The sequence below is a fragment of the Synchiropus splendidus genome, chromosome 9 (assembly GCF_027744825.2).
Source record: "Synchiropus splendidus isolate RoL2022-P1 chromosome 9, RoL_Sspl_1.0, whole genome shotgun sequence".
Classification (NCBI taxonomy): domain Eukaryota; kingdom Metazoa; phylum Chordata; class Actinopteri; order Syngnathiformes; family Callionymidae; genus Synchiropus; species Synchiropus splendidus.
The window spans coordinates 14280890-14292897 of record NC_071342.1 but is presented as its reverse complement, the minus strand read 5'-3'; the positions used below and the strand labels follow the sequence as shown (position 1 = coordinate 14292897).

General features: G+C 43.6%; 1 protein-coding gene across 1 annotated transcript in view; it reads right to left on the bottom strand.

The window, feature by feature from the left end:
• Window positions 1-237: 237 nt before the first annotated feature.
• itga9 (integrin, alpha 9) overlaps window positions 238-12008 on the bottom strand; it is a 55082-nt gene continuing 43311 nt past the window's right edge. The window contains exons 21-28 of the mRNA XM_053875938.1: window positions 11856-11939; window positions 10668-10776; window positions 10349-10456; window positions 9032-9157; window positions 8767-8886; window positions 8586-8681; window positions 4058-4177; window positions 238-3370 (exon numbers count right to left, since the gene is read on the bottom strand). Of these exons, the coding sequence (XP_053731913.1) occupies window positions 3272-3370; window positions 4058-4177; window positions 8586-8681; window positions 8767-8886; window positions 9032-9157; window positions 10349-10456; window positions 10668-10776; window positions 11856-11939 (862 nt within the window). The 3' untranslated portion in view covers window positions 238-3271. The remainder of the gene's footprint in view (window positions 3371-4057; window positions 4178-8585; window positions 8682-8766; window positions 8887-9031; window positions 9158-10348; window positions 10457-10667; window positions 10777-11855; window positions 11940-12008) is intronic.

Below are 12008 nucleotides of genomic sequence, written 5' to 3'. Positions count from 1 at the left end.
CCGACCTTTCCAAAGGATGTGCTGCCTTTTCAGATGCACGTACTTAGCCACCAAGGACTCGACTCCAAGGAGTTATTTTTACCTGTATTACAATACTGACTTCACTTTATTTTGTGATAAGATACAGCTTTTTTCTTCACTTAACAGGATTTCAAACAAAATGCCATTGTACCAAACTTCAGGTGGCAAGGTTGTCAATATTTTTATTTATTTATTTTTTTAACAATTAAACACGAGTCAACATACAGAAATTTGTTTTGAAAGTTGAAATTAATAAGAATGAGTGAGTAGAAACAAGACCTCCAGGAACAAGTCATCCACAGAAATGGACAGTGTCTGAGACAAATGGAGGTCCATGAATGTGGTTATAAGAGAAAAAGTGTTCTTTTAAAGTGGGGCGTTTCCTTTTCATTGTACTTACCCATTTCAAATAATTCCGTTTTGCCCCAAACAGTACCTTCATTCCTTCAGTTAAATTCAAAGTTTAACTCGTACGCTATGCTTCACTAACATTAATAGTCATTGTTGCAGCATTCGCCGATTCATCACACTATTAGTTATATGTTTATTTATTATGAAATATTTATGATAAATAATATTTATGATAAATGAATAAATGTTGAAACCAATGAAACCCAGTATAAATGAATAAATAAATACAACATTAATTCAGGAGAATGAACGTTTCTTACTTTATACTCTTATTTAGGACGTTTTCAATACCAGCAAGGAAACAAGCGATGGATGGATAAAACGGAGAAATTTGAAATGTAAAAATTAATAATGTAAATCACACCTGGGAAATGATTGAGAAATCGCCAGTAGGGGGCGCCAAACACCACACGCCCAAGTTCAACAAGGCAACAAAGACCAGTGTGAGTTCTGCTTTGTTCCACTCTAAACTTTATCAACATATAGACAAACGACTGCAACATCATCTTTGACATCAAACAAAGTAATACGGAAACGATATTCAGTGACAGTAGTATATTCAGAACACACACACACACACTAAAAAAAAAAAAAAATCATGGTGAGATTACCGGTGACGACGAGAAAAATATAACCATCACAGTTACAATCAATGAAAAACACAAGTCAAGTGTCATAATCTCTGCATTCAGGGTCAGCGTTGACTGACCGGGACTGGGACGTGAAGGTGTACAGTATATGCCATCATGCCAGTGGAATTGATGCTTACAAATAAAGTGTATCGGATAAAACAACAAACATCGTACAGCACAAGAGAGCAATCATAGTGAGCGTTAAAGTGTCTGGAAAACGTTGGCATTGCACTTAGAAATCTGAAAAACCGTGGGCGTTATTTAAAAAAAAAAAATCCACTAGCATACTTGTATTTGGTTGCAGCTTAACTAGGATACAAGTGAGTGACATTGTCAGGATGTTTTGGTTCATCGGAAGTCATGACATTCAGCGGGAGCCCAGAAAAAAGCCTCAAACAGGGTCAGAACTTTGTAACCAGACATGCTGACTGAAAACAAGCTTTTCCCAGAAGGCTGGAGGAGCAGGTTTATGTGATGTGATTGAGCGTAGCACATTCCCACCTATTTCGGGGTATTACTCATACCCCCCTCGGCCCCGTGCGAGACTGGACTTCCATCACATCTGGCCTCTTCTCATGTTTCCTACTGAAACATTTCACCTGATGACTTATTAAATCTGCTCAGCTGAAGCCTGGATCAGTTTGCACATAAATCTCAATCCAATCTCTGGCTTATAGTAACTCATTTTCCAGGACTTTGTCTTTACTTAAACCTGGAAAGCTACTGTGAAGAAGCCCGCAGCTCACCTGAACAATAACTAAACTTAACTTTTTTTTTTATTTTTACTTTGAACGTGTTATCAGACAAGCGTTGTGATTGCAGGGTGATAAGGTTCAACTGTGAATAACAGCGTTAAGAACTCGAGTGACAATTTGCACTTTCGAATCGCAGGCGCGGAAAATGCAGAAGACACGGCCAATAAAGTGTTAATAGAGACCTGCAGTGGTGGAGGGGAGCACATGGGCTGAGAGGGTCACTCGGACAATGATGACTTCTGACAGGAGGATCCAGGGCTTAAATCTTTGTTTGTCACGGGGGTTTAAGAAGCACTGTTACCATCAAAACACGCCCTCAAACATTCCAATGCATTTAAGAAGGAGTGACAAACCTTCTGTAACTGTGTCAAAAACAATGACTTTCTAATCTTGATATGTCTGAGGTGGTGGGTTTGATTTCTGAAGAAGGAAAACTGATGCCTACTTCTATAAACTGGCTCTTTGGTGACAAGGTCAGCGTTGGACACCAGAAAGGACCTCTAAACTGTAACTGGTGCCAGAGGTGGGACCACACCGCCGGGAGAGACTGTGGTTTGGGTGAACAGCATAGCAATGTTAAGGGCAGTTATTCCACTTTGGAAGAGTTTTGGGACAATGCTTTAGTTGCGTCTATGGTGAAAAATGAGCAGCGCATAAGGTAAATGACCCCCCCAAAAAACAAGAACCCACGTGAGAAACATAATAAGGAAATGCATGCAGTCAGCGGGGAAGCCATTAACCATCCTGAGCGGGTTGATCTTCTCCGCCTGATGAGCACTGTTGGATGAAGAGCACCATCAGGGGTCCAAAACAAAATAATAAAACTGGACGTCAGCAAAAGAACTTATTCTAGGTGAAGATTGGAAATCATGCTAATTCGTTGGACTCAGAAATAGGAGCATCAGAGGAGGCAGATGTGCAGCAAAGATAGCCCGAAATTTCGGAAACAGATACGATCTCACTCCCACGACGGACTGAATATACAAACCAATCATACATCTTTGGCGTCAGAGTGAAGCTTTGCAGAGAGTTCAGTCTTATCAGTGCTTTTAGGAAAACATATCAGGAACATAACTGTGCCTCCTCTGGACTCAAATGGAAAACAATATGGCTTAAAGTGTATAAAAATAAAGTCGCTATGTAACGCAGCCCTGAGGGTTTTCTAGTCCGCCACACACTCCACGTCTCGCTCAACAGTCAACCAGGCTGGCTGGGAGTTCCCTCCTTTGAGATTAGCCCAAATTCCACAGCGAGTGTCCTCAGGCACCTCCGAGGTTTCCTGGACCCCCGCCGCACAAAAAGCAATATAGAGTCCCCAAAAATATGGAGAATAATCTTCTCTTCCACATATGGAAGACTGAAGGTGCCACTGAGGCGGCTGGGCTTGCTATCGGATCCATCCCGACCCAATCCCTAATCTCTTGGGCTCCACCGGGACCCCTGCCGCCGTCCTCAGTGGTTCTTTTCCATCCAGTCCCAGCTTTCATCGCTGTCTTTCCTGTTCCTCTCAGCCTCGATGATTTCTCTGTAGCGCCGGCGAAAGAAGCCCATCTGTCACGGAGCAGAGTCACAAACATCGGTGAGATAAATCAGCAGCTGGACGCCGAATGCCAACCTCAAGTTTGTACACCAACATTCCAAATCCATCATCACAACTACGTCTGCGGGAGACAGTTTTGAATTTTATTCTGGGCACGAAACACCTCGGTCTTTTGTCAGCTGAGGCTTTCTATTCATGTTCTCTCCAGGTGTGTGCCCCTCTGAGGATTACGCCAAAATTGGTGACTCGGCAGTTTCCCCACCACTTCAGTCACTTATCTGCCGCTTGGGTTTATTGATACAGAGCTTCGCGCTCCTCAGGCATTTCCTCGAGACAGCAACACAAGACATGTGTCGCCCTTGTACAGGGAGTGTGTTTTGGCAAGATCCAAAGATTTTGGGGCATGTGGGGGGTGTATCCCAGACTAACATTCCAGGGTTTAGTCGTGGTATTCCCAGTGGACTCACAGTGGGAAAGAAAGGGAGTTCTGTGCTAACTGGGCCTCTGGACGTCAGAGTAATTGACATTTCCTCTCAGATTCTACTTTCATGTCCGCAGTGTGGTGTGTATTAATGTCCAGACTGAGATTTGTCCTTTTCATGGCTATTGAGGGCCCTCAGAAGCGTGACCTCACAGCTGTCGACCCGAAAGTTGCAGAAATAACAGGACGGGTGGAGGCGAACAGGAAGTGATGTTACCTTCCAGAGCAGCACGGCTAACAGCAAGAAGATGAGGATCCCCACTAAGAGACTGATGGCGATGATCCAGCCCACCACGTAGCCCCTCGGCTCCTGGCTGTGGAGCGCCTCGAAGATCAGCTGAGAAGCACACACAGACAGTTTATGAAGTCAAGATCATGATGCAATGCAGCCATGTTGAATCGATTCAGCTGATGCTAAAAATATGACGAACATTAGAGAGAGTGAAAGGAAATGAGATCAGCGGTATCCAATCATATTTGTGTTTAAACCAATGAGAAACAAGGAACACCCATTTTATTTTCCATGACTGGATGCAGAGGTGATGCAACTTGGTTCGCTCATTCTGAAGCTCATGCCTAGACTGAGCGCTACTGCGACCTTTCGCCCAAAAATACGAATATTTTCAACAAACACAACTGATTTTTTTATTTATTTATTTTGGTTTCTCATGTGTCAAAGAGGTGATTTGACCATCTGCTTTTTCTGCCCGCAAAATAACAAAAAAAACAGATGAACAGATTTCTACGAAAGTCTCAGGAAATGTTGATAGTGGGTCCAGATAAGGTACAGATAATTACATTCTGGTGCTACTAAGGTTTTATGATGGTGGGCTGAGACAACTTCTCGCTTAAACTGGTCACACAAGATTAAAAAAAAATTATAAAAAGCTGGCGTCGACTGGAATGTCTGTGGTGCTCCCCAATAATCTGAAGACACATATTAATCCTGTCTCTCCACCAAACCTAAAGCTTCACCTCCAGGCCAGAAACCTCGTGCCATGACATAATAAAATGAAAAGGAAACATTGCACTGGAAAACACAAAATGCAACATGGAACATCCAACATCTTTAAATGTAATTGATTTATTTTAAAATTATTTTTTTAGGCCCATGCTTGGGCCGTGAGCGCCTCCTAGAGAGCCGCTGGGAGTTTTCTTGTTTTACACCTTTGGGCTGTGAGGACCATGAGATGCACCGTTTTAATACATGAGCCACGTATGGTGGCAATAGTGTGTCACTGAAGTGACTTGACAACTGCAAATCTGTGACAGTTACCAACTATGGATAAGTTCTTGTAAAGAAAAAAATGATAAAGAAAGTGACGTCACCCCCCCAAACAGTAAAAACTGTTCATGAAAACACCTGTTGAAGCAGTTTTGAAAATTAATTGGTACAGTTTATGACAAAAATTTCATTTACACTTATACACGAGTTTAAATAAAATGTATTATTTATTCCGAATGTTATTCAGTTTTCCCCATTTTCACAACAGTTTGCATCAAGTGTATTTTTTTCTTTTTTTCTTTAGTACATTTGATGAACATGACTTGCACCTGGTTCTGCTGCTGGTTGGACTTTTCGATGACAAATAAATATCTTTGCGATGATCACAAGGTTTCGGTTTGTTTACGAGTGAGTAGATTAAATATGTTTGTTGATGACAAATGAAATTAAGAATGAATCAGTTCTACTGAAAGGGCCATGGTCCATTTATTCTGCGGAAAGGTGGGATCAAAAAGTTTAAGAACCCCTGATCTAATCCACGTCTGAAATGCTATTGCCACCTGCTGTCCAATCGTGCTATTATATAGATATTACAAATAGTAAAAAAAAAGATGTCACATCATGTAGCTGAAATAAACATAGGGCAATAATATTGTGTAAAATTGGTCAGACTGCCTTTCTATGACATCTTTGCCTTGACATATCATAGAGGCAATTGTAGACTTGCACTTTGGAGGTAACAGAATCGCAATAAAGGAAGCAATATTTCAAAAGAGCAAGTGAGTATCCAGTATTTATTGAAATAATCCATCATCCCCTCTTCTTTTCAAACCCGAGCAGATCCAGAGGATGACCTTGTCCAAGGGAGGCATCTGAACCCGGATGAATAGTTCTCTTCTTTAACAAACAAAGGCTATTTCGGCCCGCTCCCATGACACGAGTCAAGACTGACCTGCCGGACGATCTGTCACAGGGAGAATCTGCTGACTCGTGCTAACATTACCATGTAATCCGTCTAAAGTTCCTCCTCGCAGCACTATTTGATTTTCTAGCATTTACTATTAGACTTGTTTATGTGACAAGTCTGGCCGTCGTACGTGGCGCAAGACCTTTTGCGGGAACCTGATCCTCAGTTCATTTCCAGCCAAATTGCTCTGATTATTTAAATGCTCTGTGAAGATTCTCAGTCACATCAGTCATTGTGTACACTAGGAGGCCTCGGCAGAATTATGGCGGCTTTGCACCAGTAAAATAAGGATCAGCTCAGTATCAACACTGATGCTGCTTTTATTTTAGGCCTGGGGGGAGCCGATGGCCGGGGACGCACAACTTAACCTGCAAGTCGAAGACATTTTTGCTGTGTAAATTGCTGTGAAATCCTTCCAGTTATGCCAGTTCAGTGAAATGGCATCCTGTGAATGCAGGGCCGACCTGTAAGGAATCCAGCAGCCATGTTTCAGGCTCTTTGATGACAAGCATGGCACGAAACAGCAACTGTTAGCTCTCAAATGAAGCAAATCTCCCGCCCGGATACTTTCCCACATTAACGCCTTCGCTCCATCACGAGTCCTGGAATCTAACTGTGGCATTGTTAGACATGCCTCGCCGCTGACGTGCCCCAGAGAGGATGAAAGCTGCTGCTCTCTGACTTCCCCAATTGAACCGCAATCGGAGAATTCAGGGAATGTTCGCTCGGCTCTGGATGGTGCTGCTGCGACCGGCAGGGATTTTGTCGTTTGTGTACACTGAGATGCTGTGCAGCTGGCGAGCGGTGGGCATGCTGGGAGCAACAACAAGCGGCGAGCACAAGTCAGCCCCCGCATCACGGTGTTGATCATCATCACATCCCTGCTGGGCCGAAAGAGCGGCCTGGCTGAATTTTCAGAGCGTGTTTAGAGGTTAAGGGTCAGGAGAGGCTGAGCTTCGGTCAGCACCTTAGACCCACTGACAGATCCTGCGGTGAGGAGACTGGACACTCGGGGTAATCGCCGCGTCTGATCTGTGAGCCATTCAATCAGTCAGCAAACAACAGTGGAGGGGGGTCCGTCCTTGAGCACAGCTGAGGGTCCTGGAAACAACAAACCCAAGTGCCACTATGCACCCGCAGACCCAGCTGTTGCCCCCGCTCATCCCCTTTAAAAGTGGAGCCTGGCGGACCTCAGCTGATTTTCCTCTCACCAGAATTCAGTAAAAAGTTTCCATCAACACAAGAGGCTGCGGCAACAAAGTTAGCAAGCACTTGAGGCTGCATCTGTCACTGTGATCGACTGTTAATATTGGGATTTCTTTTTTCTGTTCCCGCATTTCAACACCTCGATAGCGAATTAATCTCCTTTTTCAGGTTTTGTGTCGACAGGTTTCAGTCCTCACACACTTTTTTGAATATGCTGAGTGACCACAACCTGCAGCTTGTACCCGTCTGCCTCACCTGCTGGTGTTGCAGGGAGTAGTGTTGCTGCTCGTGCAGCAGCCATTTTTCCCTGCATGAGAAAAATGACCCTTTCCCTGGAGCCTTTTTTCTTCATTCTTAAATTCTGGAAGAAGTTGCTCTCCCATCATATGGCACCCAATGGCATTTTGGTATTTTACCGGGCAGAGTTCTTGTGTGAATCGTAACCCAACCTGCCCGCACTCACCCTCCCCTTACGCCAGAGTTTTGTTATGTTTTATTCAGATATTTTTGGATTTGGTCACTAACCCTGACCCTGACCCTAACCCTAATCTCTGCTTTGCATAGTTTCATGATCAATTTTCATCTTATCTTTATACTAGTATTGAAGCCTAAATATGGGCTTATAAAACTCCGTGGGCCACATTAAATGACTTGGCGTGTCAGATTTGGCCCCCAGGCCTTGAGTTTGCACTACTGGAATATCGATGACGTGACCCTCACTCATTGTGGCTGACCTGAGAGGCATTTCTTAAATTTGTTCTTTAACAAAAATAACTTTTCATTAGCTTGGTTATCATGTCTTTTGCTACAAAACATGTCAATTTACTTACACACTTTCTTTCACATCATATCTTCCATGCAAATGAATGAGAAACAACGGACGCCACTATTCTTATGCTTGAAAGCTCACATGACGAATCATAAAGAACCAAGCAGACCCCCAGACCAGGAAGAGATTGGTGCTGCGATTCCAGCACCAGAATTTTTTTTTTATGAATTAAATTAAATTTTGAGGTTAAATATGATTAAAATGTTGGAGAAATGTATTTTATTTATTTATAAATGTATTTGTGGAGTTGACATATTTGAAAAGACACGTCTTTATTCTTTTAAAATGGCACCAGTTGAATGCCGTTTATAATTAATATTATATTAATTAATTATATTAATATTATTATATAATTTTTCCGTAAAGAATTGCATGCTGTGTTCTTTTTTAAGTTAGAGAAGCCAAACACATGAATGACAAAGATTCAAAACCTCAGTGCAACCAATGGGACTACAGAGCACCATCAGAGTCGTATGACCTCTCATGGCCCATTCTCACCAAATGTTCCCAATACTCACCGAAATGTCCTCTGGCAGGCCTTTGGGAACCTCCACTGCCCTGCTGTTCACTTGCATACTGCCCCTTGTCACAAACTGGATCACAGACGAACTGTCCTGTGGAGAGAGAGAGAGATGGGTGTCAGCGGCGCTGTCACTCTGCCACTGGGTGGTGATTTAAAGGAGCTGACAGGTCTCTTACCCTCTTCAAAATCTCAGTGTTGAGCAGCAGTTTCACATCTATACTCAGCGCTTCCTCTTTCAACTGAGGGCCCAAGCTGCAGGAGATTGTCATGCACGCCCGTCCAGGTCGGTCACAGTCCTGTTAACAATAACAGAGACCAGGAAGTACATGAGAGGAGGATGTGTGATAAACAGATGTTACAGACTAAAAAAAACAAGCGTGACTCCCGGGGTGACTGTCCGTGACCTGCGAGATGTCAGAGCAGAGAGGGCTGTATATTTACCAAGACTTTGCGACCGGACTTGGTGAAGAAGGCAAATATGGAGTGGAAGATGCTCTCGCGGTCCTGGGGGATGGTGCAGGGTGTCGGGTTCCTGTGCGGGGTGCAGTTTCCTCGTCCATCGACCACCTGGAGCAGGGCAGAGGAAGAGGGCTCAGTTGAATGGATAAATAGCGAAACTGAAGAGTAAAGTTCAGGGCAAAATTGTGAGACAATCTTGATTTACTCAATGAATTTAAAGCACTTGAAACACATTTAACAAATATACATCAAGACATTTCATTCAAGATGCACTTTAAGTAATAAAACACTGCAGATATTGACCTTCAAAATGGCTTCCACAACAATAGAAGTGAAAAGTCATGGTTTTTCACATAAATGTAACGATCTTTTGTGCACGCTGTCATTGTTTTGAGTCTCCCAGGCTGACAGGAAGCTCTACCCAACAAGAGGCTGGTATCCCTCCCAGACAGATTTCCCATATGGAGTGATTTACAGCCGGCTGGTTTACTGCCTCGACCCCCGGGAGCACTTCCCCTTGGTTCGGTCCGTCCTGAAATCTGCTGTACCCCTGTCTCCTCCGCTGCTACCTCCCAGAAGACATGGCTGCTTTTACTGCTGCACTTTCTCAGGTCCATCTCAGGCGTGAAAATTCAGTGAAAATCCCACACGTGAATCCACTTTACACAGTAAATAATCAAGAGTGATTCCATGCCGAGGGGCTGAGATGAAGCTTATCAGAAGCTCTGTATATAGTGTAAGATAATCTTCCTGTAAAACCTACGCGTGCAACTGTTTGGCGTGCCACCGGCTAGACGCTGCGTTAACACCGTTTATGATCTGTCCAGGCTGGGGATGGTACGGACCAGTAGCCCTCTCCGCAGGTGTCCCTTTCCCATTTCGTGCAAGCTGTCTGATCCCATGTAAGTGATTCCAGATGGAGCCATTGAGGGTGGGATATAGTCCACCCAGTCTGGCCATTCATAGTAAATACAATTAACAAGAGCCGCCCAAATGAAAGAAGCAACGCAAGGGTTAAGAAAATATCAAACCCCGCTGGGAATATTGTGTTTCTTTATCTAAATGCAAAATGTTGTGAAACAAAATGGCAGGCTAGCTTCAGTAGCAACGTCAACACCTTTTCTTTCCTGGGCCGGAGCCGCCACACACCAGGTTGTCTGCCCCGTGTGGTGGCTGTGAGGCGGTGGGCCACCGGCCAGATCATTAAATAGGCTGCTACCCCCTCGGGCCACACAGGTGAGGGAACCGGCCGGGATGATTTAAAGAAGATAAACATTGAGGTCTGCTGCTGACATCCACCTGCGTTTCTATGACTTGGAACATGTCGGCTCCGCTGCCAGACAGTCGGTTGGGGATCCTGATGTCCACAGTGGAGCCGGGCAGCCTACTGGGTCCGTTATTTATCGCCTGGAACCAACGTGAGGAAGGTGGAAACAGGAAACATGTTAAAGAAGTACATCATTGTGACAAATGTTTTAATAGAGTTCACTAAAAAGTATAGCGTAGCAAAGGGGATAAAAAGCTTAACCGGACTCTATGAATTAAGTCAAAAAAAAGCAGAACTCTGCATCAACTTTCACGGTTGACAAAATGATGGATGATAAATGCACATTTTTACCTGGAAAGTTAAATTCAGTGGCTGAAACTGGCACTCCATGTCATCTAACAGGATGAACCGCGACTCATCGACAGAGTTTCCATACGTGAAGGAGCTCGGTGTCACCACACTGAAATGATGAATTACGAAATTTGTAATGAATTCCACAAGACAAATGAACTCCATGCTCAGCCTTTACATTACAAGCCACACCATGTCTGGTCACAGTCTATTATTGTGGTTATTATTCATTACCTCCAAGCTCAGAGATCCATCATGAGAAGGTTTGTTTTTTTTTGCCATTTTTTGTGTCTGTATTTCAATTAATTTTGTTAATGTTGATCAAGAGACAAGGGAAGAGTGATTACATTTTGGTGGTATTCCAGATAACTATCTGGAACCTTAATGTTTTTGAAGGATCTGTCACTGTCTGTTGAGAGAAAGCTAAAGTACTCTACTGCGTGCAGGACAAAACCAATGGAAAAGAAAAGAAAAGAAAAGAGAAAAAAGAAAAAAAAACACTGTCAACTATAAGACATCTTTTTGTAATAGGGTCAGGCATTAACACGGGTTAAAGAGTGAAGAAAGTTGGGAGCCCCTGGTTTTAGGGTTGCTAAACGTTGCTTGACAACACAGTCTTGACAACAGTCAGGTTGCACACCAAGAACTTTAAATGTAGGGCGGTAATCACACTTTAAGGGTGGAAAAGAGCTTCAATGATGGATCTCTGAGCTTGTATGTGTTTAGTTGATCTTCTTGGATTTCATTTGAAATGGCTCCACATAGAAAAGACAGTCTTGGTGCAACCAAGTATCTTGCACGAGGCAGCCTGACAACTTGTCTTTGAAAATGAGAAGGAACCAGTTCGAAAAAGCAAATAAGGCTTTATAACCAGCTTTGACAAACTCGTGTGTTGGTAGTTGAGATGTTTGCCAGATGTGTCCAGCTCATCCCTCGTAAAACACTGCCGCTACAAAAGCCTTATCTGATGTCATGGTGGACTTTTGCTGTTTTAAGTCTCTCCCCCTTTCCTGAGAAGCGGTGCTCTGATAAAGCGGTGGGAGATAAGACGATGTGCTCCACACTGACAACGTTCCTCCCTTCTCTTTCCAGCCTCAACAGATGGGCAGCAGAGACTTATAAACGCAGAGAGGTTTGTAGGGCAGTAAAACAAAACAAAAAAACGTTACTGGTTTTCATGGTTCTTACCCAGTAATGGTGGTGTCTGTCTCGTGAACCAGAGGGATGGAGAGATCCAGAATGTTGTCGGAGAGTTTGTGCTCCGGATTAGCACTGCGAGGAAAACAGAGAAGAAAGCTTGGAGCCGCTTCAACATTTACTCTCGTAACACGCGACTCACAA